The sequence below is a fragment of the Aulonocara sp. 'chitande type north' Nkhata Bay genome, linkage group LG15, assembly GCF_057382095.1.
Source record: "Aulonocara sp. 'chitande type north' Nkhata Bay isolate Kocher_YH1m ecotype deep benthic linkage group LG15, A_spYH_male_GT1.1, whole genome shotgun sequence".
Lineage (NCBI taxonomy): Eukaryota > Metazoa > Chordata > Actinopteri > Cichliformes > Cichlidae > Aulonocara > Aulonocara sp. 'chitande type north' Nkhata Bay.
In genome coordinates this window covers 31,034,499-31,062,381 of record NC_141358.1, presented here as the reverse complement: position 1 = coordinate 31,062,381, position 27,883 = coordinate 31,034,499, and the positions used below count along the sequence as shown (strand labels likewise).

Here is a 27,883-nt window from a genome sequence, read left to right as displayed (position 1 = left end):
AATACTGAGTTTGGAGGATGAATTAGATTAATTGGTATCTTCCTTTGACTGACTGTGGCAAGTCAAAGAGGTCACCCTCTGCTTCCACTCTTGTCAAAATAAAAGCAGTCTGTCATTTAGAGAGAACAAAGGATGAAGAGATCTCTTCTGCTTCCTGCTGATGACTAAATGAGTCAAGCTGCAGCGCTGCTGCCTCAGTCTTTGTTTCTTTCCTGAAGTCTGACAGAGTGCACACGCCATCTGCTGGCATAGCTACTAATCACAGTCAGATACATAAATGGTTGCGGCTCCAGTGCCACTGACTCCTTTTATGTCTTTGTTTTTTCCCAGTGAAAACAGAGTCACACACAAAATCCTGAATGTGTGTATTTGTATTAAAAAAATTGAATCTTTGATCTCTGATCCTTCAGCATCTAATGATATTCGGTAGGATTCTTAACAAACCTGAAAAGTATCATGATCACGTAGTTCACACTGTTTTATGTCCATGAAGATGCTGTGCATGTTAACTCCATGTGTCTGCATATAGTCCAGCAGCAGTGATCAATCAAACGTGTGTTTTCAGCTACATCGCTCTTTTCTCTCCAGATCCAGAAGGCATCCTGCTCCTCCGTGGTGGGTGGGGAGGAAGCGGGGAGGAAGGGGACAATTTCCCAGTACTTCACCACGCTTCACTGCCCTGTGTGTGATGAGCTGACCCAGCTGGGTGTGTGCTCACGGTGTCGTGCTGAACCTCAGCGAGTCGCTGTTACACTCTACCAGGACATGAGGCAGTGGGAGAGTCAGCAAGAGCAGTTGCTGAAGGTGAGAAGTTGAGGACGCACAGAATATGAGCTCCTGTTAAGGTTTTGAATAATAATTGGACCATTAACTTCTGTGATTACAGGTATTTATTTCTTCCTGCTTTTGTCGCACTGTCTTTAAACATTTACCCAATTGATACGACTCAAAGCAGGCGACACTGAAGGAACACGGAAACTGCTTTCTGGCGATAAATCTAGATTTATTAAGACAGCAATTGACGTCAGCAGTTATGATGCCTGGTGGCAGCAATCACTCGGGTTGAGTTGGTGTGCAGTTTTGCTTAAACAATGTCGGACTCCACAGTTTTTCTCTGGTCAGACTAGTAGTGACATGTTTGTGAGTGGTGTCCATACCAGAGCTCATCCTTGTGTGATCACTGTGTGCTTGTGTTTCTGTTTGCATACAGATCTGTAGGAACTGCAGTGGCAGTGCTGAGCGGCAGGTTCCCTGCGTGTCCCTCGACTGTCTCGTCCTCTACAAGCTGTCCCGGGTAAACAGACAACTTTCCAAGGCCCCCTACCTCCGTCAGCTGCTGGAGCAGTTCTGATTGGCTCCCGAGTCCCGGAGCCACCCACTGATTTGGTGCTAATTCCTGGCCTTCCATCTTAGTGTTTGTCCATTTGGTTGTAAAAGTTTAAATGGTGCTTTGATTGAGCCCTGACGGGTTTTCTCATTTTGTCTCAAAGTATTTCTCTGAGTATGGAGACTGTTTACTTCATGCCTCCAGTGGAAGAGGCCGTGTGTTCGTTTGCTGCCATCTCCATTAGCTGCTATGGGCCGAATGAAGCTGATCTTTTTGATGACACGGCAACAGACGGCCTGTTGCGGGACTGAGTGCAGTCCAATCATGGAACATGTGTCGTATTGTGTATTCACTGTAACTGGTTTTTAAAGATCTTATAAATTCAGAGACGAACTACACCCAAACCACTAATTGACTTTTTCTCCTTTTTATACTGACTGCAGTCTTTTTGTAAATAGTTCCTGTACAGATCCATCTCCAATCTCACTGTGCATTAACCAACTACAGCTCCAACCATGAACACAATCAAAGCAGTTTGATGCGTTCTTTTTGAAGGTGCCATTTTTCTGTTTCTTTAACCTTGTCTGTTTTGGCAGATTTGACAGTTCATACTACAGAGTATGGGAACTGGAAAGCTCTCCATTTTTTTAGTTTTAAATGTGGGACTGCTGCAATACTGTATTTGGTAATTTATGCCATGAAGAGTCTATTATTTCCTTGTGGATATATGGTTTTGTGTACGTTTCCAATTTTACTGTGCGAACCGTCTTCAAACTACATTAAAATTTGATCTTTAACCCTCCCACTCCATGCAGCCGTACACAGGATCTGTGGATTTGTAAAAATGTAAAAACTTATAATGAAGGAGATCCTTTTTGTTTGTTTTTAATGGACATTGCTGTGGGTGAAGGTTTGAGATTGATATAATAAAATAAAAAAATCAATGTATGAAGATGCCTTCTTTCTTTCACTAAATCAGGAGCTTAAAAAGAAAAAATCAGAGGAATCACAGTGACATGACCCATTACAGCACAAGACCAAAAAGAAGAAAAAAAAATCCAGTTTTCACAAAAGTGCAACAGAAAACAGCTGCATACACTGTACAGCTCAGCTCATCACACACACACACTAGATTGCCAAAAGTCTTTACTCGTCTGCCTTCACACACACATATGAGCTTGAGTGACATTCCATGTTTAGCTATAACAGCTTCAACTTTTCTGGAAGGCTTTCTACGAGGTTTAGAAGTGTTCTTCCAGAAGTGCATTTGTGAGGTCAGACACCAATGTTGGGATGCTCTAATTCATCCCAAAGGTGTTCTGTCAGGCTGAGGTGTAGGACTCTGTGCAGGCCAGTCCAGTTTTTCCACACCAAACTTCCTCGTCCATGTCTTTAGAAACAGTTGTGCTGGAATAGGAAAGGGCCATCCCCAAATTGCTCCCACAAAGTTGGAAGCATGAAATTGTCTCGGTGTGCTGAATTATCAAGAGTCCCTTTCTCTGGAACTAAGGGAGCAAGCCCAAGCCCATTAAAAAAAATTTACACTTAGTGCAATGCAGTCAAACAAGTACTGTTCTAGCAGCTGCCAACTCGAACTCCTCCATCAGATTGCCAGATGTAGACATGATTCGTCATTGCAGAGAACACCTCTCCACTTCTCTAGAGTTCAGTGGCATCATATGCAGTTTGCACCACTGCATATGATGCTTTGCATTACACTTTGCAATTCTGTAACCTTCTGTACTCTGTTCTTGAGCTAATCTGAAGGCCACATGAAGTTTAGAAGTCTGCAGTGATTGACTGTGCACAAAGTTGCTGACCCCAGTCTGTTATTTTATGTGGCTGAGCTGCTGTCAATCGCAATCACTTTCATTTTGTGGAACATTTAATGGTGACAGAATTTCCTGACTGGACTTTGCACAGGTGGCATCTTATCACAGTACCATATTCGAAGTCACTGAGCTCCTGAGAGCAAGCCATTCTCTCACAAATGTTTATAAAAGCAGTCTGCATGCCTAGGAGCTTGATTTTATATACCTGTGCTCATGAAAGTGATTGGAACACCTGAATGTAATGATTTAGAAGGGTGAGTGAATACTTTTGGCAATATAGTGTATTTGCAGTGCAAGATTTTATTTTAAGGGGGTGGCTAGCTGTCTGTCCCTGGTTCAGCTCATCCACTCTCCTCACGTCCTCAAACAAGGCACTGAATTCTAGCGATGCATCAATCCATGTTTGTCTAGCTCCAATGTGATACCAGTAACTCAAAGAAAGAAGCTGACAGAGAAGTCTTAGCTGTAGTCAAAAAACACTGCAAACATAAAAACATTCAAAATGTAAGAAGTATAACAACTTGTTGTCCCTTGGCTTTTGGCTTCATGTTATGTTACCAAAATGTTAGCTCTCCCGTTTGTAATCAGTGCTCTACTGCTGATGGAAGGCATAGTAAACACAGAACATAGAATTGAACTGAATAGATTGACCTGTTGCCAACGATCCCAGTGAAGTTCGTTGAGTCAGGATCAGGCTGATATCTGATCTATTTCTTACTTTCATTCTAGCCTTACCTTTTACCTAACTACAGAGGGGATAAGGACACAACAATATTGAACACAGTGTCAAATGATTTATAAGAAAATAGCAATACTTCAACATCTGATCCTTCACTGTCCAGCAGATGTCCAAAAGCTTTAAAAGATGCACTGAGTTGAGCTGCGGAAGCGTGTGTATGATTTATAAGCTGCACTGCTTAGTCAGTGCTTCCTTTACTAGAGTACAAACAGTAACTATGTTGGAGTTTCCAGGTCTTGGACAGCAAATGGACAGTTGAGGCGTGTCACTGAGCCGACATTCTCAGTCTCCCTTCTCTTGGTCCAAAGAGAGCAGCAGGTTCTGTCTTGGTGAGTGTCCTACCAAAGAGATGCTCTCTGAGAAAGTGGCGCCTGCAGGCTCTGACACCAGTGTGGTTTGGGCAGTGGGGCTGTCTGTTAGAGCCATGACATCAGGGGGAGAGGACATCTTGCTTGGTGAATTCATAAAATTTGATGTATCGTCCATTTCAATGACCTCAAAGTCTGCGTCGTTCAACTGATCGGCCTCATTATCCTGCTCTTCCTCATCCTCATCTTCATCAGCTCCTGAGTCCAGCAGTGCCCGTTGGGATTCACTGCTTTCAATTTCATCATTCACCGAGGCCAGCTTGTACATGACTGGAAAGAGGATGGAGGTGAAGATGGCAGTGACGAGTGACAGGTACATGAGCAGCGGGTGCTTTGGAAACCTCTCGAGCAGGAAGCCTATGAGTGCTGGCAGCACCATCTCGCCCAGCGCTGCACCCACCACGAAAACTGCCGCTGTGCGCCCCGTTACTGTGGTGTACTGCTCCACCCACGAGATGCCGCTTGGGAAAATGGCAGCCATGGAAGCCCCATAGATAGCAGTGCACACCCACAGGACCTCCTCTTTCTTGCTGAAGAAGCAGAGCAGAAGAGAGGAGATAGCGGTGCCCAACAGGCTGAGCAGGATCATGTTTCCCGGGTACATGCAGGCTGCAAAGAAGATGGCTAACCCACGGCACGCTGCAAATGACCCCCAGAACAGGGAGTTTAGCCCAGCTGCCTTCGCCTCAGCCATCTGGATGTACTCCTTAGCAAAGGTAAAGATGAAGGAGCCATATGCTACTTCAGCACCGACGTAGGCAAAGAAGAAGAGGAAAAGGAGGGCTGTAAGAGCCACATGATATTTGGCCACCAGGGGCTTTCCTGAGGCCGAGCGGGGTTTTGCACGTGACACGCTGCAGCGAGAATAAAGGATGAAGAAGAGGAAGGACATGAGAAAGACAAAAGCACCGATCACGATGTAGGCCCAGGTGGAGTTGAGGGTACTGTGCGAGACTCCCTGAGTGTTGACGGTTTTGGTCACCTGGGGCTCTGTGGAAGGCGTACTCTTGGTTGGTGCTATGGCCTCAGTGCCCTTCCAGTCAGTCCCAAACACCAGCTTGGCTATGATAGGAGACACAAAGGCCCCAGCGGCAAAACTGAAGTGCAGCGCTTGCAAGTGAGGCCCCGACTGCTCACCCCACGTGTCCAGTATGAGCACGTTACCACCTGACACACAGGAGAAACACATAGTTAAGAATGGAGACACAAGCATCACTTTGCTTTGGCTAAACTAGAAAAAAAAGATTAACAGAAGAATCACAATCAGACAAAACAAGGAATGACTCCAAATAACTCCATCGGCAAGTTTCCATTCTTATGATGTTAAGAATAAGCTACCACTGTTAGCAAAAGCAGATGAAGGATTATTCTACAGGCCTAATACCACGTGGTGCACTAACTACATGCAAGATTTACAAGATTTCAAAACAGTTTGTAAATGTCTTTGTAAGGTCTTTATAGGTCAATTTGCAGGAAGGAAACATAATTCACTATGAATTCATTTCACTTCTTCTGGTGCACATCAAAGTGAAAAGAGGTGCACTGAAGAAGCAACAACCAGACAACACCCCGAAAAGGAAAAGTTTGCTGTGTGTGCCAGCACAGTGTCAAGAGTATAGAGGAGAGGAGACGTTACACAAGCAGAGTTGAAAGGGGCCTTCGAAGAGCATTAACCCAACAGCAGGACAAGTATCTGTTCGTTTTTTGAGAGGAGGATCAGGAGAAGCACTGCCAGAGTGCTACAAATTACCTTCGGCATGCTACTTGTGCATGTTTCTGAACAACCTTTTGGAAACAAACTCTATGAGGGCCCACTGTCCCTCAGTGAGACCTTTGTTCTTACAGCTGAACCACAGAACACCAGAACTAGCAGGTCTGTCACTGGTGCCCTGTTCTCTCCACGGTTTCACTTTCATTCAATTTTATTTACGTATGCACCAATACACAGCAACAGTCAACTCAAAGCACATTGTATTTTAGGGTAAAGAGCCTACAACGTTAGAGATAAAACCTCACAATGAGACAACATTAATGACAAAGCACTTGGGAACAGTCGGAAGGAAAAACTGGCCACCAGTTAGGGATGACCAGAGGGAGACAGGAAAGGCACGCTGTGGACGAGTTGGTAATGTGGTTTGAAGCTTTAAATCTAAAGTGGTGGATAAACACATGTAGAGTGAAAAGAATCAAGTTGAGAATAAATGCTCAGTATATGAGATGAGATGAGATAGCCTTTATTTGGTCTTTTCCCCACAACCGAGATGACAGACCTTGCCGACCGTACATACAATACACAAACATCACATTGGGGAGACAGGTCAGGCTAGGTAGCGAGGAAAAAAAACATCGAAATGTGTAACACAAAAGGATAATACAGGAATGCACAGATATCAACACACCATAGCACAATAAACACAGAAAAGCAACAAGGGTGTCAATAGCATTCAGAGACCAGTTGATCAAATCCATAATTCTCTTTAGGTTTTAGAAACAGACTGTGAGAGAGTGTTCCAGGGAAAGTAATACAAAAAACACGAGACTAGACAAGGACATAAGAACTAAGCAGGGAAGATAAGGGAGATAAGGGAGAGGAGAAAAAGTGTGTCCGCCTCCTCCGAGAGCCAAAAGGAATGTCATATCATATCATGGGAAGTTCCCAGCAGCCCATGTCTATTGCACTGAATTACTCATACCATCTCCCTCAATGTTACAAACAGGACTCCACTACTGTTTATTCACTCTGCTGCAGCTAAGCCATGCCCTCATTTAAACATGCATCACCACAGCAGGCGAGAGAATGATGAGAAAAAGAGGTAAAAACAGCCACTTGTGGCTCTGAGCCCTGCACAAACTCATCAGCTGAGGCTGACCGTTAAAATCATTGAACTTTCACTGATACAGTGAATATCAATAGTTTACTTACCTGTATCTATAACACCCATGGATATCCCAATGCTGGACATGAACACAGTGAGGAGCAGAGCCTGCTTACAGTAAGGGATGGCACACATTCCAGAAGCCGTGAGCAGCATGGACAAACCTAGAAGATTACCACAGGAGGCAAAATCAATCTCATAAAATGACTGTAAAGGCCGGCCGGCAAGAACAACAAGCTAGAAAGGTACCTAGCAGGAGATGGGGGTTCATGTAGTCAAACAGAATGCCTCCTAATAGGGATCCGCCGGCGTAGCCTGCAGAGCGGCCAACAAAGATGTAGGAGATGTTGCCGATATCCTGGTTCACATTTGCAGCCAAGTCTTCCAGTGTGGGGCCAAGAACTGAGATACACATCCCCTAAGAAAATAAGACAAAGCTTAGAGCAAGCCACGACTGTTGTTGTTGGACCCACTCCTCTCCCTCCATTGTCCTACTTGTCTCATCTCCTTGAGAGATCAATGACAAATGATCGCATCAGGATCTAGGAGAACTAAACTAACATTTCCAACCCTGTGCATTCTGCTCACCCCCAATGAAAACTTTACCTCCTCCTCCTGTGTTTTTGTCAGCAACAAGACACGAGGTGAAGACAGAGGTGGCAACGTATCAACACATACTGCACAAATGTTTATTTTAGGATTTCTGTTGAGAAAAATTAAGACTGAAAAATTTTTACAAATTTAAACGAATCTAAACTTTTTTTTGATCCCTGCTAATTTGCATATAATTGTTTAACTACTATAACTAATATAATATAAACATTTAGAGAATAGTTAAGCTTATGCACAATTACTGTTTGTGGACCTCAGCTCATGATTTAAGACTACACTCCCTCACATACTGTTAAACACCATGCTATAGATGAAGGTGAACTCCTGTATAACTAGACAGCACCTGGCTTTTCTAATGAAAACACAAAAACAGTTAAATGTCAGTTCTACTCGTTCACGCACCTTGACTCTCATGTATACTAGATTCATTAGTGCCAGAACTAGTCTTCCAGAGTTTACACTTTCTAAACTCCCTGGGGTGGATGAAAGCTTTACTTATTTTATATGCTAACTACTGAATCTGCTATCTGTTCTGGCAATACTACACAGTTTAGTAACCTGTCTGTCAGCTCAGATCAAAGGTTCAAAATTTGATGCAAAGGGCTGGAAAGACCACTGGCATGCTCCCTCCATTTTCCCCCAGGTGCTATCAGAGGAAACTGCAATAAAGTGTGGCCTGTAAAATTCCTAGAGATATAAATCACACGGTTTACACAAAAACCTAGAGAATATAAAGCTAATACTATCAGGTAAAAGGTACAGGGTACCAAATTGTGAGTTGTTCAAATTATATTTATATTTTCTTTAGTGCTCCAATTTGTCAAACCATTGAATTGCTACTACTGCACATTCACCCAATGTATATAATATATATATATATATATATATATATATATATATATATATATATGTATATATATATTCTTCCTCTACACCCCCCCACCCCCCAATTTTTTTGCACATGTCGAGGAGCGTGTCAGGCTACATTTCACTGTGTGTTATACTTGTATAACTATGCATGTGACAAATAAAGAACCTTGAACCTTGAATAGTAATAAGTAAACTGTAAGTGTGTGCATGTGAAATGGTATGACGATTAATTTATGTGATGGTTTTTCTTGAATGACAAAGCAAAATTTCTTCGAAGGGAGACAACAAAGGCTAATCTAATCTAAACTGAACATTGGAATCATAATCCTCAGAGTTTATCCGTTCCTTTTACCAGTGCCAGCATGCTTATCTAACTGCTTCGCATCACACAAAAAAGTGAAGTGGAGCTTTTGCTCACAGAGCCTCCAAGTTTTTTGTTCTCTACACTGAGTTCACACTCAGTGACAACAAAAACTGCAGAGCTGACACTGGCATCAATCAGAGCTGATTGATATCAATCCTTAAATAACTGTAATAAAAGTTTCCATTTCCCCACTTTTTTAACAGGATAATCTGATGCTGAAACAACAAAACTTGAATGTTCTTCCCCAGGCCCAATGGGGGGAGAAAAGGTTAATGCAGGAGAAAGTCGTCCAGTGTGTGCAGGTGGATTTCACTAATCTGATGCGGAATAAATGGTTGAAGAGCGAGATTTACAACTATGAAAATCCGGTTGTGCAGGATACTGCTGCATACAACCGTAATATTGCTTACTATTCAATAGTTACAAGCACATGTGACCACCTTGTGTACGTAGATTCACATTCTGTTGCACCTTTATAACAACTATAAAGGCAACCGACATGTGGGGCCAGTCAAAAACAACCTAAGGACACAAAGTACGACTTAAATTGAAAGGTCTCCTTCGTTTACAACGCTCGACAGAACCATAACAGGCCAAAAATCTACTATATTATGGCACTATATAAGTAACTGCAGATCTTCTGACATTTCAAATTCATTTCCTGGAGTAGACTTAATTTTTGGGAGTTATAATTGATAACAAAATTTCATGGAAACCCCACGTCAGACACATAAAAACCAAAATTTCCAGAAGCCTCGCAGTTTTGAACAAAGTGAAACAATTCCTTGATAAAGATGCACTTCGTACTCTGTACTGTACCCTGGTTCTGCCATATCTTACATATTGTGTGGAAGTGTGGGGAAATACATATAAAAATACAACTAATCCATTAGTCACAGTACAGAAACGAGCACTGCGTATTATTCACAAGGCTGGTTATCTAGAACATACTCACAAATTCTTTCTTCAGGCAAAGTTACTTAAATTCCAGGATCTGGTTAATTACAATACATCCATAATTTTGTATAAAGCTTTTACTAAACTTTTACCGGCAAATTTACAAACTAGATTTGAAATTCGAGAAAAGGTTTATAATGTGAGAGGCTTTGGAGAATTCAAATTACCCAGAACTCGAACAACCCGTAAAGGCTTTTGTGTGTCTGTATGTGGTGTGAAAATCTGGAACAGTCTGAGTTTACAATTGAAACAATGCAAAAATATTCATAGATTTAAATTTCTCTACAAACAGTTGGTCTGGTCACAGTATACTCAATGATGGGTTTTAGTGTGCTCTGTAATGTCTGTCCTCTTACCATTGCTGGTATGGATTCCAAAATAAAAAATAAAAAATAAAGTGTGCGTATGTATGTACATATATGTACTTGTGTGTGTAGATATATATGTATGTATATGTATGTGTGTCTGTTACTTGTAGTTATTACTGCCTGTTACCTGTGGTAATGCAATTTATAATTTATATATTCTGTATTCAGTTATGAAGGCTCTAATTGTTGGTTGCGAGCTGCCGCTTAGATGCTTGTATCTGCCCGGGGCTGTTGATGGGTCTGTATGCAATGATGGGCGTAGCTGCGGGAAGTTTATTGTTTTTTTTTTTGTTGATGAGTGAGTATCCGGTTGTTCAGTGATGACGCGACAAATCCTACTTCCGGGTCTAAAGTAGTCTGCGTTTAATATGGCTTTTGTGTTGTTAACATGTTTAATGTTATGTATTTTCTTATATTTGATCTCAAAAAGCTCCTAAAACAGTCAGTGATCACTGTTGACCTCCCTCGGCTTTTATTACTGCTAATCATTTATTTAAGCTCAGTTTTTAAAACCTTAGGATGTAACTACAGCCCAGCCCATGCAGCAGTATATGACTGACTAACCTCGTATTATGGATGGATTATCTCAGTTGTTCTCCTGGCTGAAGTTTGGTCCTTTTACAGCATCCTGCCATGCGATTACATTTGTTCCTGACCACCGAGAACACTCACGGTAACTTTTATCGAGTGGAAAAAAAGTTAGCTTGTTTATATTATGCTAACATAGCTGTGTCGCTAGCGGTCACGTAGCACATCATTATATACCAGCTAGCCAAACTTCAGTAACCCTACAAACGTCACTGCTGTTTAGTTTCCTGTCTTCATTTATGCTGGAAGTGATAACAGAGCTGTACATTTTAATTTGTTTCCAAAACCCCGCAGTCAGGACATGCTATATTGTATTTAGATAGAAGCTAGCGAGCTAACTCCCTGCTAACTTCTAACTCCGTTAAATGTCATAAATTCCGTTTTCATGGATGCCTGGATGTTAAACTCAATTGTTACACCTGGTAGAGCAGAACGCTGATCATTTTATTAAAGATGAAAGACTTTAGACAGTTTTTCAACTCTCAGTAATGCCATAGTGATCGTTTGATATATGGACCTGCAGCGGAGTTTAGACCCAGACACTGCTAGTGACGTCAGACTGAACAACCGGATAGGGGTGGGATTTAATAAGTTTTCTTCGTCCCACTCCTTTTTCAGGCAAGTTTTGTTTTTTGTTTTGTGTATTTTATGTTCAATATAGGTATTTGTTGTGCCTGAAAATGAATAAATAAATGAAATGAAATGAATGAAATGACTTCAGTAGAAATTCCAAAGAACGCAAATGAATATTGGACAGCCGTGATAAGCTAGCGGTTTATGGCTATATGCTAACGGATAACATTAATACAACCCTAGCTAGCCAACTAGTTAACTGTTGTAGATATCCCAACCAACTTAATAAATCTATTCAGTTACCACATTATATTTATTTATTTAAAATTTTCCAATTCATTTCCTTTTTAAAGGAATGAGAAAAGTCAGAGAATTGTTTAATGAACCGGCAGGTTTAAGCTAACTTCCCACTCCTAACTATTTACCAAGCCCAGGCAAGATGCACAGAGCGCGAGCGTAACCATCCAGCGGCCGCCTGCTCCTTGGCCGCCCCTTCCTCCGCCAACCACCTCCACCCGGTCGTCGCTGTTTTGTGTGGTCTTTCTCTTCGCCCCCTTTAATGCGTTCTTCATTTCTCGCCCAGTGTCCTTCCTCTTGTCAAACAGGGTGTCCTCCTCCTTGTCGTCGTTGTCGTCCTCCTCCATACTGGCGAAATGGACGTGCTTCTTTTTAATATCGGTGTCACGCGTGACGGACGTAGACATAGCTGTCGGTCTAGCACCGAGAGAGAGAGAGTGTGTTGCTGGGAGTGATGGTGAGCTGTCACAACGCCGCACAACTGCTGACTGACTACAGATAATAAAGCGAGTCTTTTATCTCCTCCCGTTCTGGCGCCTCGTGTTTGAAGGCCGCAGTTGGTTATTAAATACACGGATTTTTTGAGTCGGACATCTTTAATGCGACGGTGACCGCAGGGTACCACCGCTGCAGCTGTGGAATCCCTCCATATGTCAACAGCTGCTGCCTGTATGGCTGCTGAAGGTTTGCAAAGATCATCTATTGGGATTGTTGCTCACTCCGTGTGTAAAGAGACACCTTCCTTTTGAATAACCTGAATATTTTTTTTACTTTAATTATATTAATCAGCAAGCACTGTTTTGTAATGTTATCACTTTCACCTGTGCGTTTTCGTATTATTGCAAATCAATGGACCTGGGACCGATGCAAAACCCAGAATGCCATGTGCCAAAACAGGCGATCGCTTCGCTTTGTTTATGAGCTTTTCAGTACCCTGAAATCATGGCAGAGTAAGACCTCTGTTTCTACTGGCTGTTCACAGCTCAAGAGCACCAAATGATCCAGGGCTGCCGGTGTCCTGTCATAGTCGTAGTTAGAAGCCTTTTCTGCCTGGCTGTAGTGAAAGCACATGGCGCCATCTAGAGTTTGTACCAAGTAAACTGGCTGAGCACAAATAAAAACCAAAGCGTGTAAGAACTTTAATTACTTGGCAGCAAAGTTGCAATAGGTCCAGGCTGCTGGGGGCATCCCACGATGCACTGTGTGTTTCTTCTTCACTCAATCCTCCCTCAGCCTAGTTCTGCTGGAGGGTTTTTCCTGTTAAAATTGAGTTTTTCCTTCCCACTGTCCCTAAAGCGCTTGCTCATAGGGGGTCATATGATTGTTGAGATTTTCTGTGTATTACTGTATGGTGTTTCCTTTACTATATAAAGCTCCTTGAGGCAAATGTTGTTGTGATTTGGTGCTATATAAATAAAACTGAACTGACTTCAAAGACCTGAATTTTAAAAATCCCCTTTTCTCCCTTAAACATTTCAAGTCCAATATTCTTTCGTAAATTCTCAGCTATGTAGAATAACTGCTAATGCCAATGCATTAGTGCATATAAATATTATATTTGACCTTATTTATGAACTACAATTTATACAATCTTATATTTCCTTAAGAACGAGAAGAAGAATGTCTTTTAATTTCAAAGGTATTGGTAACAATAGCTCTCAGATAAATGTCAAAGCTATTACAGATACTTGTGAAATTGTAGTTATTTAGTAAAATACTCCACTTTAAATTAACTTCTTCTAATTAAAATACCTCACGTAGCACTCTCACTGTGGTATGTTGGAGCCTGAACACCTATAAGAGAGGTTCTAATAAGAAATTGCAGTAGTTTGGCCTTGACGTAACAAGTAAGCATAGAAGAAAACATACAGGGGTCAATCTTAAATGTAAATCTTAAAGGTTTTGCGGTGTACTTCATGTGGCAGCATGGTGTGGTTTTGTGGGAGCAGGTCTGGAACACTTGTCACATATTTTCTGATCAGTTCCGCCCATTCATGCAGAAGCATGCTGGGACCATTCAGAGAGGAGCTTGCAACAAGAAGGAGAGCAGCTGCAAAAACACACTGGACACACACGATGCACAACAAGGACTAAGCACTGTAGGAAAAAATAAAGAGCACCGCAAGCACTGTCTGCTGTGCTAGCTGTTGGGAACCTACGGTGGTTCTTACTTGCTGTGATATGAATTTTCAGTCTCCTTTTATGGCTTTGTTTTTTTATAGAATAGCAAAGTGATTGGTATCAAATCCTCTATGAGAGTTGCCCATATGCTCCGATGCTGACCCTGCATAGAATGCTGCACAGAGTCCACCGTCAGAGGCCATAAAAAGATTATGAGTAACCTACACTGGTGCTGTTCCTGTGCTGTGATGAACTCTAAATCGTGACTGAATCAGGTGAACACTGTTGGGATAATATGTTACTGTGATGCCTATATGATATGAAGGGACATGATCATTCATGACTTTATAAAGTAGAATGAGGATTTTAAATTCAATTCTAGGTTTAACATGGACTCAATAAGGAGAAGTCGATATGGCAAATGTGATATTTCTACCTGGTCTCATGCTGCGGTATTTTAGATCATTTGAAGGCTTTTCAGGGAGCCTGATACTAAATAATAACAGTCCAGACAAATATTTACATTTGTTTCATGTGTCCTAACCTGGGCAACAATGACGCCAGGGTTCCTACATATAGGACATTCATTAGCTCCACATCAGTACGTGTTCCCCACCCCCAGGCAGTGCTTTCTGACTGTTAAGAAATCCTGGTTCCTTTACTGAGATCCATAACCTAATAAAAGTGCAGAAGGACTAAATCTAGACAAATCATCTAATCACACACGCTCACACATGGGTCAAAAGAAGATAAAGATTATTAGAGAAAAACTGTGAAGGAGTGGCATGTCAGTGTCTCACAGGTTCAAAGGTATAAAGTGTTTTTGTTCATGTTCAGTTTTACTGCACTTGATTTTACATCTTGATTAAATGAACTTCAGTGTTTTCTATGATCTATAGGCATAAATAAAAAAAAAACCCAGATAACTTAAAAGTAAATATTTTTACTGTTTTTAAAATGATTAAAATTAATTGTGTTTACATACATTGCATATACTGTTGTTCACAACACATCCTGCAACAGAGGAAATGTAGACACATTCATATTTAAGAACACTTTTTGGGGAGAATACATGGAAAAGGACGGAAGCAGTAAAGATGCAGCAAATAAAGCCAGTGGCTGGATTAGATGGCAAAATAACAGCAACTAAATACTGTTAGGCTTTGGTGTGTTAACTTCAGCAGATTGTCTCAACGATTTTGGTCTATAGTAATCACCAAGTAAAAATAAATCATGCAATTTAAAACAAAGCATCTCTTTGGTTGGCACATATCATTTCTAGAGGCACATATGACCGAACAGCTACAAAAAACAAGTAAAAGCGCGAATAGAGTTCAATGAATACATACAACAAAGCATTCATATTCATATATGGCAATGAGAAATTACTCGAGGCTCTCACAAATGAATAGCACTATGATGGCACTCCACCATAAAGAGTCATGCACATCATAAGGATAAGACATGGGATTTAAGCATAGTATTGGAAATGCTGAAGATTTCAGTCACTTTGTGCATTAAAATAAAATAAAATAATGGCAACATGTTTTTCATTAAAGAGCAAAGTTAAGACGTATTCACGGTGACAGGACAGTACAGACAAGGAGCAGAGCTCTGCTATCATCTGAGGTAGCGGGTCACAGGTCTGCAGAGGAAAAAAAAAAACACTGACCCACAGCATTTCTATGATGGAGATTCATTTCCCCGGCAGCGTGAGTTTTCCAAATATGCAGTCCACCACAGTCAGTGATGGGTGACATCACTTGGTTCACTGGCACTACATAGGGGGCTTTGGGGAGGCGAATGAGGGCAAGCAAACACACTTTCAGACATTTGCATTTGTGCACAGTTTGGTCTTCAGTCAGTTCATTTAAGGCTTTTAACAACATGAAAGTCTCCAGAAGTGAAAAATAAATAAAACACAAAACAGATACCTTTCTACTGAATGTCATTGAACTGGACAGAGTTAATAATTAATGGGACTGATGGTCACATAGTCAATTATTAGTTAGACTCACGTCCACAGTTCAAACAGAGGCGTCTCTGAAATGATTCAGTAGAGTGAGTAAATCATACAGAGGTGAAGGAAAATGCACAATGTTTTGTGGGGTTTTGGGCCATTTAAGAGATCATCTGACATGAACCAGGTCAACTGTTAATGAATGCTGCACAATTTAAGTATGAACTCAAATGTGAGAGAAAATTACAAGAAAATGAACAAAAACGGTCCCCATCTGGCAGTAGGCTTTAACAAAGGGGTGAGGATTCAATTAAAAGGTAACATCTTCCAATTTCTTTGAATGTGCTCACTCAGCATGTTGCTAAAACAAAACCCACTCATGCCCTAACTTGGCCAGTGACCTAGAGTTCAGTTCAGCTCTTCATCCCGCTGTCTTTGAAAGAGCAAAGTAATCAACAAACTGATGCAGTACATCAGATACGCATGGCTAATGTAAGTGGTGAATGTCTTCTTATGTGCTGATAGGCTGAAAGCAGTCAACAAAGTTTTAAACAGATATGACTTGATGATAAGTGAACTTTCACAGTGGCTAGAAGTCCTATTTTTCCTACTCCAGACTAATATTTTCTGCTTGCTTCCAGTCTCTGTGCCTTTTTTAGGATAACCAGTTGCCACATATTTACTTTCTAAAACTATTTCTTTAAATATAACATCTAAAACACTGAGGAGGTTTGATTTAAAGCAGCCTCTTTGAATGAATCAGTCACAGTACCAGATTAACTGATGACACAGTTGCAGGGGGCTTTATAGAACCCTCTCTATGCTTTCATGTTTGTATAATGTGATCATTAATAATTCAATAGTGGTAATTTTGGAAACACAGGCAGCATAAATTCTGGGATGCTCCACAGCATGGGATCAAGAGTGGATAATAACCTTAACCCCTTAAAGCCTGAAATATAAAATAATTGCAGAAAATTCTTGTTTACTGAACCATCAGACAAATTTGTTTAAAAATTAAGTACATTTTAATTATCTTATATGACTTTTAATTTGTACCATATATTTGCTACCTCTGGTATTTAAAAAATGTATTGTGCAGTTTATTTTGAATTTTTCAAGGGAAAGAATTACGGGCTCAGTGAGGTGAACTTAGAGCTTTTGGGTGCCAAGCTCTGCTTGGTGAGTTAAACAGCCTTTAAATGATCAGATTTCCTAGATCCAACCTCGGAAGGGAAGCTGGGTCAGCATCTCTGACAGGACATATTTTATTGTGCTTCCCAAAGCTGCATCCTTACAAGCACCTTTACAGCTCAGATTCCAGAGTCAGACAGAAAAACCTAGACTTTTTAGAGCACTTCTCTGAGCCGATAGTTACTGTGTGTCTTTTTAAACACCAATCATTGATTAGGGATGCACTGACTGTCAAAAGGACCAATACCAGTACAAATATCAACGGTAATACAGATACTGGTACTGATACAGATATTGATGTCTTAAAGAGCATCTGGAAGCCTGCAGATAACAGTATTTGTATTAGTTTTTGTTGTTATCTAGTTCCCGGTTTGGTCCAGGAAAACAAATATAGCATATTATTTCATTTGTGTCAGGGGTTTTTTTTTCAGCTTTTGTTAACTTTTAGGCAGGACATCAGTATATGCCAGTTTATTTGCAGAAATGCTGGTATCAACCAACCCCGACCACTGTATCAGTGCACCCCTAAAACAGATTACATAGCATACTGGAGGACATAAAGATGGCAGGGTTAAATATAAATCTTTGGCAGACTGGTTCACTATGAACTTATACAAAAATTTAAATTAACACCATAAATTGTTTCCTATGTTTTTCTGTATGTTATACTATACAACATGTTTTAACTGTATGTCTAAAACTGTATGATAGTGATGAAAAGTCAATGTTAAGATTAGAGTAAGCCCAGTGAGAATGGCTGCTGACGGAGTTGATCTTGGACACAGTACTGCATGCCTAACTCTTATTGTGACAAAAAAATAAATGTCCAGTTTTCCCCATTTTCAGCTACAATTTCAAGCTTGTCTGATGTAAGATTAGTTCAGTCTGATGCATAGTTCTTCAGGATCACATTTACGTTCAGCTTCAACATATGACTCTGATATGTTTGAACACTTTGGCATTTTTTCCTACTTAAAACAGTCTTCACATAAACACAGATATGCACAGAGTATCTTAATACTATCAATGAGCAGCAGCAGCCTCAGTCTGACCCCCTGCACCTCTCTGTCAGTCTCTCTCTAGGGGTATTTAGAGGACAGACTCTCCTGCTTTGTGTTGCACAACTTCTTGAGCCTTTTCATGATTCATCAACTTCTGGTCAGCGTCCTGCTCCCCTTTCACGGCCTGCTTTTTCTCTCTTCTCTTGTGCTTGGCTTCCACCCAGGGTATCAGACACAGCAAGGCCCCGCCAATGATCGGTGGGACTCCTGCTAGGTAGAAGGCCATGTCGTAATATCCCATTTTGTCCCTCAGATAGCCTGCAACCAGATAAAGGGGGGTGGGGGGGTAACGGTCAAATAAACACAGCTAAAGGTCAATGTTTACGATCACATCCAAATACAAAGAGAAACACAAGTGTCAGAACTCCTAAACATCGCAAGATTAACAGCTGGTGCTGACCAAGATGTCATTGACTTTTGTCACCTGTATGGCTTCTTTACATATGTAAACTCTCCTAATAAAGATGGCTTCCAGCTCTACCACACACACACACACACACACACACACACACACACACACACACACACACACACACACACACACACACACACACACACACACACACACACACACACAGAAGCTGCTCTGCCAGCAGCCGTAAATCACTGCAGAGGGTGGTGAAGGCAGCAGAGCACATCACTGGCACGAGGCTTCCTGCCATTCAGGACATTTATCTCCAGCGATGCTTCCGTAAAGCACACAGCATCATCAAGGACCACCCAGCACATCAGCTGTTCTCCTTGTTACCATCTGGCAGACGTTACAGGAGCCTGTCTGCTCGGACTACAAGACTCAAAAACAGTTTTTACCACCAAGCCATACGACACCTCAACCACAACACTTAAACACACACAACACAGCACTCAGAAGCTACCCTGCAGCTTCACAAGTACTCTATTTAATCTGCACTGGTCACTCCACTTTATTGTCATTGATATTTATATTTAAAAGTGCAATACTGTAATTTTCTGCTGCTCATTCCTGTGCAATATCCCATCTGCCCTCCCGTCATATTTCTTTTCAAGATTTTCTTATTTAGTCACTAGTGTACATATATTTATATTTATAGATACATATATATTTAGTCATCTTTTCTCTTTTACCATGTCTCTCTAATATTTTGCTCCTTACTATTTTTCTATTTTCTTTATTATTTTATTTTATTATATTTTCTCCTACTGTATCATGCTGCTGAGTGACTGCTGCTCGTCAAACACATTTCATTGCAATGTTGACCTTGTGCTAACTTGCATATGACAAATAAAACTGAAAACTGAAAACAACTGATTGTCTTCCAGGAAGCCCTCTGCACATGAAGCTCACATGAGTAAATGCACATGCTAGCAGTAAACCTTTAGTGAACCTTTGGCATTCAGCACTGAAGAAGTCTCGCATTTTTTAAAATCCACATGTAAACAGCGCCAGCTAGAAACATACACACACACTGATTAGCCACAATACTGAAACCACCTGCCTAGCAGTGTGCATGTCTCACACCTTTCAAAGCATAGCTATCGGGCATGGCCTGCATTTGTATAGCGCTTTTCTAGTCCATAGGACCCCAAAGGGCTTTACACTACATTCAGTCATTCACCCATTCACACACAGGCGATAGCAAGCTACATTGTAGCCACAGCTGCCCTGGGGCACACTGACAGAGGCGAGGCTGCCGGACACAGGCGCCACAGGGCCCTCTGACCACCACCAGTAGGCAAACATGGGGTTAGTATCTTGCCCAAGGATATTTGGCATGCAGCCAGGGTGCAGCCTGGGATCGAACCACCGACCTTCTGATTAGTGGCTGACCTGCTCTGCCACCTGAGCTACAGCCACATGAAGCTATCGGGCATCCTACAGATGCTCAATCGTGCTCATGATTGAGCATCTGGGGAATCTGAAGATTAACTGAACACTATGAACTCTTAGCAATGTTCCCAATGGTGGAATGCATTATCCTCCTTAAGGGGTCAGTGATATTAGGAGATGCTCTTGGGAATGCAACTCCCACATAACTGTTTCCAGCAGAAAATTGGCCCAGGAGTCCCATGTCCTCTGTTGGCTTGTCTGATAATGCATCCTGCTGCCACCTCTTCCCTGTGTAGATAAGTGCACACGCTGGTGTTCAGTCTGTGTTTCCACAAACCCCGCTAATTCTAGAGACTTATTCATCATGAAGAAAACAAGACAGTCGATCGATCGATTATTTGCGCAAGGGAGGCCTCGTCTGTGTCCACCACGAAAATGACCCCCAGATCTGACCTCCTCCTGCTACCTTTTATTGAGAGACAGTTCACACAAAACACGTCAGAACAAAGCCACGCCCCCTTGGTTCTAAGACCAATGTGTGAACTTCTGTAAGAGTGTGTGTGTGTGTGTGTGTGTGTGTGTGTGTGTTATGTGAGAATGTGTGTGTGTGTGTGTGTGTGTGTTATGTGAGAATGTGTGTGTGTGTGTGTGTTATGTGAGAATGTGTGTGTGTTAGACCTCCTGCTGACCAAAGGGTCATAAACCCAGGAAGCTTACATCAAAAGAAACAGATCTTTCCGATAGGATGTATCTACAATAAAACCTCCCCCAGCACAGAGTGATTGGAGAGGTGGTCAGGATCAAAGGAAGGGCTTTGATCCTACTGCTTGAACTAAGACTGTACAAATTTAAGAAACACAATGGCAACATTCAACAATTAGACTTAACAGCTGGCTCACATGATTCATCAGACCAAGCCATCCTCTTGATCCATGATCCAGTTCAGAAACTCACATGCTCAGTGTAAGATCTTCAGCTTTAGTACAGGGCTCAGCATGAGCACTCTGACCAGTATTGCAGCTACAATCTCATGCACAGCAAGCTGTGATGCCCTGTGTTCAGACACCTTCGTATCACAGAAAGACAGCATTAAGGCTTTAACCAGATTGTGCTGCATTAGCTCTTTGTACAAGACAAGGTAAAATGCGGAAATGCGTCAGTGATCCTTGTGCACTCACCAGCTCACTGAATGTCCTTTTTGTAGGTACACATCACTACACAGTTGGAATTACCCCAAAGAGGCTTATATATAAAAGTATGCATGTGCTAGATTTTTGAAGCTAGTTGAGGCCAAGGATCCAAAATGACTAAACTGCCATATTATTAGATCATCAGTTTAGTGTGGGCATGTATCATATGTTCAGGGGTTACCTGAGCATGATCACAAATTTCAGTTAACTCCTGCTTTACCTGCAATAGGGGGCCCCACAGTCATGGGCACAGACATCAGGCCTAGCAGGAAGCCAATGGCCTGGGACACATCTTTGGCTCCAACCAACTCAAAGGCGATAGGTGCCATGATGCAGATGAAGCAGCCGTCAAACAGTCCCATCAGCAGACACACTGCGATAAGCCCGCCAAACACATTGCACAGGGGGATCATCATGGACATGAGACCGATGACGAAGAAGGACGCCACCTAAGTAGAGAGATTATTTTGTTAATTGTTATGGTTTAGTACACTCTATATATTCAGATTGGATGCAAAACCAAAAGAAACCCCTCATTTTACTTTAACGTTACACGAGAAGGCTCATGTAATGTTAAATCTTCACCCCCTATTGTAAGACCTTTAACTGGCTTAAAGGTCTCACTGTGCTATGATCCTCACATGATCCCTAAAATGCTATTTCAGAGAATTTTTAATGGTCAGAACTTCTGCATTCAGACAATGTAAATCTGCTTACACGACTGTTTAGGCCACACACTCACTTGCAGGAACACTTTGTTGACTCCGTTAATGTAATCCGCCACTATGCCGAAGATCAGTCGGCCAATGCCAGATGTTATACCAATGCACATGAGCAAAACTTCCTTATTGGTCTCTTTTCCAAAACGCTCCTCCACGTGTTTCATCTGTGGACAGTAAATGAAAGATGAACACAGCTGTTTCATTTCTTTAGTTTACTGCAGTTATATGATACACAGTACAGCACAAAGAATTACAATAAAAACTGTGAAACTGCAACCACTGACTAAAACCTCATTGGACAGTGCTCTTTGCTTAGTCATTGTGGATTTGTGTGTTAACTACATAAAGATATTTGCCTGAGATCTAACCTCACTGGACACTTAACTAGGTATACCTTTCTGGTACCGGGTTGTACCTCCTTTTGCCTTAGGATTACTTAAATTCTTCATGGCAAAGGTTTACCAAGGTGCTGCAAATATTCCTCAGAGATTTTGGTCCTTGTTGCCTTGACAGCATCGCACAGTTGCTGCAGATTTGTTGGCTGTACATCCATAATGCAAATCCCCTGTGCTACCTCATCCTAAAGGTGCTCTATTGGATTAGGAGGAGGTGGCTGAGGAAGCCATTTGAGTACAGTGAACTCATTGGCATGTTTGAGAAACCAGTTTGATGATAAAAGGTGACTCTGCCAACCTGTAGCATCAGTTTTCTGTTCTTGGTTGACAGGAGTGACACCTGGTGTGGTCTTTGTTTTTTATAAGTCTGTCAGCACTGCGCTGCACTCCTGTGGATGCATATAGTTGAATGAAGAGAGGGAAAATTCACTAAATTTTTCACTCAATGTATCTTTTACTTCACATTCTGCATGCGTTTTTCAGAAATCTGGGGTTGAATGGTTTTGCAGAACTGGGTTCAAAAAAATGTCCGGTTTTACAAATCCTTTTATTTATATGACAGCAGCCATATTTCAGGCAACAGGTCAGTTTGTTGTTATCATATCATCAGATCCTTTTATCTAGCTTGTCCATATTTCAGTGCTCATTTGTATTTCAGCTTCCAGCGAATGCCGTTTTCTAGTTTACACTGTCCAGATGTTGGCTTTCCACATTATCTCCTGTAGCCACGTCATTCCTACTGCTAAGCATTAATCTGTGAGGACCGAGAAGAGAAAGAGGGGCCTGCTGTGTTTCTACCTCCAGGCAATGTGCAGCAGACCTCTTCAAAGGACCTGCAGTCTGCTGATGTATAGACCCATCACCATCACCCCCTACACTTTCTGGGAGACTTACATTCTTTGCCAATGTACAACAACATGCTCTGTCTTTAGGAAGTCTTACATCCAAGAAGCAATGCTACACACATCTTTGTTTGTTTGTATAAGTGTCAGGAGCTTAACTTATGATACACACACTCAGTTGAGGCTGACCAGAGGGAGGATAGTTTTAAAGTGAAGTTAGATGTATCTTGAACTTTGCCACCTAGAATTCTGCTTGGAAGGTTCACGTGACAAACGTGCTGCTCCCTCAATCACACGATCACATTATCAGACATAAACCAGTGGACAGTTGATAATTGTTGAAATTTATTGCTTCAGCCTAGCCTTCTGAAGGTGATTGATATTCCTCATGTGTCATACAGTAGTGAATACCTTATGGAGAATGTGGTTCAGTCAGGAAAAGCAGACCAAGAGAGTCATATAGCAAATATGTAAGATAATATGGAAGTGTATGAGTTACAACCTAGCATCACCTACTCACTGCCATGATGAGATCTATGATACCAGCGAACTATCAGTCAAACAAAGATCCTTTGTTCACAGCTATATGGCTGGTAAATGATCGTGGATCTTTTTTTAGATATTCCCTATCTGACTCATTCCCACATTATCAGGTTAGGTTACATTTTCAAAGCTTCCTGCTCCAACCGATATATAAATGTAAAGAAAAATAAAGTGGTTCATCTCATAAATTCTCACCCAGCATGCATAGCTGATGACATTATATTAAGCATAACAATCACTGAAGTTCTCAATAACCTGAGCTGCTACTTATGACTAGTTCAGATGTCTAACAAAGAAATCTATAGTTGGTGGATTTAGCAAGGTAACAAACTAGAGCACCTTAACACAAAATACATTTCAATTATAGGGAGAGTTTTCCCCTTTAGAGCCCCAGTGCACCAACCCAACCTTCCCAAGTGCTGTCGTTCTCCTACTCTCTCGCAGATGTGTAATGATCATCAAACATCCAGCCCACACACTGCAGCCCTGCAGGTGCTCCTCATTAAAAAAATGAAACAAGCTTATTTTAAAAGTAGACACAGCTATCTGAAGAAAAGTACGGCTCTGAATGGTCCTTTACGGTGTTCCATGATTCAATTATGTTGATTCAGGAAAGGGAGGACATGGATTATCTGTCTTGATGATAAGATCAAACTTTCTAACATATTGGCCTTCAGCAAGTTGCATAATTTTCACAAATTCCTTTCCCACTTTGCACTTGGCAAAGCAATAGCATACCTTTTATCAAGCCATTTACAGAGCAAACACAAAGGCAACTTCTTTTTTCTCTAATCAGCAATAAGTTGAGAACTGGACTTTACTCTTTAAGTAAAGAGGTAAGCAAGATGAAAAACATACGTGGTACTAGGGCAAGGCTATTTCAAAAGGCCGCGCTCAGCACTTTGCTCAAGGAAATAGACACTATAAAAAAATAAAAAGTATACAGCTGTTTGGAGGATCTGACAGGACTCCGTTCCAACAAGCCGAACAATATGCTGCTGGACACATGTTTTTCTGCTTTTCCATCCCACAGGGCTGGGGCTTTAGGTGCAGGTAGGGGGGAAGAATTGCTGCCGAGGCTGTTAGTCCAGTGCTGGTGCTGAGGCTTCAGCCAGATCCAAGTGTTATCCCAGTCTGTGTAGCAGACATGAGAAGGGTCGGGAAAACACAGGCATTGATCCACAGGACACTCTGATCTCCCTCCAATAACAAAGTCACCGTCTCCAAATAAACAGGCATCTCCTGAGTCTTTCCAGTACATACAGGCTCCCCTTCTGCAGCCCTCCCAAGACGTTGTCTCTAAGCTCAAAGTTTCCTATCTTAAAGCAGAAATAAACACTGATTTAGGGAAAGCGACACATGTTTACGGAACTGCAGATTAAATCCTCCTTCCATATTATGCCACATTCACCAGGACCACACAGCTAAATAATGAACACATGAGGAACTAGGAAGTTGTTGTGGTGAAAAAAGAGCCAGGCAACCCACACTACAAAATCAGCTGACATCTACCTGCCGAGACTGATTTTCTTTAATCATGTTTTGTTTTGTTTTTAATATGTCTGTCTTTGAGAGTCAGGGCTCTTTGCCAATGCTGTAGAGTCACACTATATTGTATTTATGTTGTTGAAAGCACTGAATAGTTATATTTCAAAATGGCTCTAGAAAAGTATCATTGTATTAAGAAAGGTGAACTAAATATCTAGTAAAATATAATATGTAAAAGTAGCCCAAAATTGACCATAAGTGGACCATGTCACAATTACACACAGAGACCTTTATTACAAATAAATTCCAATTTATATTTCAGGATTGTGCACAAATACATTAGCAAACTGTGTTTGTTGAGCTATTCTTTAAATGCGCCATCTTAAGTAATTTGGCCTTGTGTTCATTTTAATTGCATACATCAATGTAATTGCATTGCGCTGATGGACCCATGGCTCTGCAGGCAGTGCATTTAAATATTTTTTAAAAAACATTATAATGCAGGGAGACCTCACCACCGTTTAGGCGTCCACCAAAGCTCAGCCCTGCTGTTCATCCTCTGCATGAACACAGCATTACAATAACCAATACCTTGGACCCTCCTTTACGCAGACGATGTGGCACTCGTAAACCCAGACCGCCTGCCTCTACAAGAGCAGTCGCAGGAATGGAAGGATCAGCTGAAAGAAAGTGGAATGCACCTGAACACCAAGAAAACGGAATACCTAGAATGTGGCCCTCAGATCCTGGGATTGATCCAGATCGACGGCCAGGAGTTAAAGAAGACGGCCCAATTCAAATATCTCAGGTCCCTGGTCTCGGCGGACGGCGAGACTCTCCCGGATGTGTGCTCACGAGTCAACACAGCATGGCTTAAATGGCGTAAATCCACCGGCATCCTGTGCAATAAGAGGATGCCTGAACACCTTGGACCATAGGACTGTCTTGTAGAACATCTACAAGACAGTCCTATGGCCGGTGGCCCTATATGGAGCGGAATGCTGGCGAGCCACCAAGAAACACGAGCAGATCCTCCATGGAGATGAAGATGCTCAGGTGGATGTCTGGGCTTAACCCGCCCGGATTGTGTGACAAATGAAGATGTTCGAAAATGACTCAGAGTTGCCCCAATCGAAAAGATGATGAGGGAAGCACGCCAACGGTGGTATGGACACGTCATGCACAGCAAGGATAATTCGGTGTCAAGAAAAGCCTGCAATAGTAAAACTGTAATCTTTGTGCCACTTTTGTGCATTTGTATCGTGCCAAATAAGCCGTGCGCAAAGCACCAACATTTCTACTGGAATCCCCATCATTTCAAATCATTAAGGGTCTCACGAGGCAAGGTGTGAACTCTTTGTGCGACACTGCTCCACCCTGCCATCATGTGAATTATTACAGCCACATATTACACACACACATATTAGAATGACTGATAGTCTAATGATGACTCTTCTCTCAAACCATGTTTCCAAACTGTGAACATTAGAATTCTCAAAGGAGTGCCCTCTCTCTGTTTGGGTGCAGATGTTCAGCTGAGTCTTGTCTTGAAGAGCTGGCTCTCCTATCCTGTCCCATGCATCTTCAGCATGCACTTAGCTGTCTAGCTTGCGTTTAGATGTTTTGTCCTTGGGATTATAGTGATATTGAAGTGCACACTTGGAGAAAATTTGTCTGATATAACACTGGTGCACGTGATGGAACTCTGGAAACGTTCTCAAATGATGTGTTTTTCTGTCTCCTTTTGCATCCTCCCTTAAATAAAATTTTTAATTTATCACAGTTGCCAAAAAGCAAAATATTAAAAGACAGTAACACTCTGTGCCACCGCTGAATGTCTGGAAGATCCTGCCATGGTTTCAACTTCCCTTCCTCTCCCCTTTCACAGTTCTGTTATTCACATAGCTGTTATGAGTTTTGATGACTGTGCTGTTGAAGCTAGCTAACCTCTCACCCTTATTCCTTGTTAACCATGCCAATAATGAGATCCAGAACCAAGGAGTAGGATAGTTGCAAAATCACACTGTGGAATCTTGGAATTGGCATGCTCCCATATGTCAAATGGATCATTACCAACCCCTTGTTTGGAGGGGAGTGAACGGCACATACACAAACAGTAAGTATGAATGCCAGCATAAATATTATTAGCACAGCAGATGAAAGAAGTGATAAGTACTTACCAGATGAACATAAGGCACAAAGTAGCCATAGAGGGCAGCGGGAATGCCGAAGGCCCAGATGCGATATCCCCACGACTTCCAGATATTGACGTTGAAAATCTGTTTTAGGTGTGAGCTGCCTGTTTGGGAGTCTTTCGGTTTGACCGGCAGCAGGGGCTTGTAAGTGAAGCCAGCCAGCATCAGCACAAGCATGAGGATGCAGAGGACACGCAGGGTGGAGTATAGGCCTATGTTTTTCAGTAAGGCTGACAGCACAAAGGGCATAGCGATCGTGAAGACGCTGCTGCCGGCTGTTACGATACCATTTACGAGGCCAAGGCGCTTCTTAAAGTAATGGCCAAGGATGACCAGGCTTGGCTGGTAGGCGAAAGAGCAGCCGCAGGAGAACACAATGCCGTATGTGAAGTACATGAGGTCCAGGGACCTAGGAGCAAATAAATAACATCAGTGTACAGTCGATTCATTCAGAGTTGCCAATTCATCTGCAAGATATTTCCCAGAAAAGAATCAGTTCTTAGCAGCAGCAACTATAAAATAAGATGTCAAATGTCTTTAAAGGTCCAAAAAAACGTTGTTTAAATTACAATACAGATTTTTGTTTCAAGAAGC

The 27,883-nt window shown here is 41.7% G+C and overlaps 3 protein-coding genes across 4 annotated transcripts in view; 1 reads left to right on the top strand and 2 right to left on the bottom strand.

Moving 5' to 3' along the window:
• The window catches only part of rev3l (REV3 like, DNA directed polymerase zeta catalytic subunit), an 88,014-nt gene extending 85,739 nt beyond the window's left edge, over window positions 1-2,275 (top strand). For both annotated transcript variants that reach the window (XM_086262873.1, XM_086262874.1), the window contains 2 exons: window positions 589-804; window positions 1,211-2,275. In XM_086262873.1, coding sequence (XP_086118999.1) covers window positions 589-804; window positions 1,211-1,351 — 357 coding nt within the window. In that variant the 3' untranslated portion in view covers window positions 1,352-2,275. The remainder of the gene's footprint in view (window positions 1-588; window positions 805-1,210) is intronic.
• On the bottom strand, window positions 410-12,464 carry slc60a2b (solute carrier family 60 member 2b). The gene is made up of 4 exons (XM_086262875.1): window positions 11,900-12,464; window positions 7,392-7,560; window positions 7,190-7,306; window positions 410-5,433 (listed from the first exon to the last, which is right to left on the bottom strand). Exons 1-4 carry the CDS (start codon window positions 12,176-12,178, stop codon window positions 4,181-4,183), a joined length of 1,818 nt encoding a protein of 605 aa, XP_086119001.1. The 5' UTR covers window positions 12,179-12,464; the 3' UTR covers window positions 410-4,180.
• A 2,355-nt stretch (window positions 12,465-14,819) lies between these two features.
• The window catches only part of slc16a10 (solute carrier family 16 member 10), a 31,507-nt gene continuing 18,443 nt past the window's right edge, over window positions 14,820-27,883 (bottom strand). Inside the window, exons 3-6 of the mRNA XM_086262871.1 lie at window positions 27,275-27,698; window positions 21,847-21,990; window positions 21,325-21,553; window positions 14,820-18,365 (exon numbers count right to left, since the gene is read on the bottom strand). Of these exons, the coding sequence (XP_086118997.1) occupies window positions 18,136-18,365; window positions 21,325-21,553; window positions 21,847-21,990; window positions 27,275-27,698 (1,027 nt within the window). The 3' untranslated portion in view covers window positions 14,820-18,135. The remainder of the gene's footprint in view (window positions 18,366-21,324; window positions 21,554-21,846; window positions 21,991-27,274; window positions 27,699-27,883) is intronic.

Coding starts and splice junctions, on each gene's coding strand:
- slc60a2b (XM_086262875.1), bottom strand. CDS start 12,178: ATGTCTACGTCCGTCACGCGTGACACCGATATTAAAAAGAAGCACGTC. Junction 7,561..11,899: donor GTGCATCTTGCCTGGGCTTG/GTAAATAGTTAG, acceptor TTATTTTCTTAG/GGGATGTGTATCTCAGTTCT. Junction 7,307..7,391: donor GAACCCCCATCTCCTGCTAG/GTACCTTTCTAG, acceptor GTAATCTTCTAG/GTTTGTCCATGCTGCTCACG.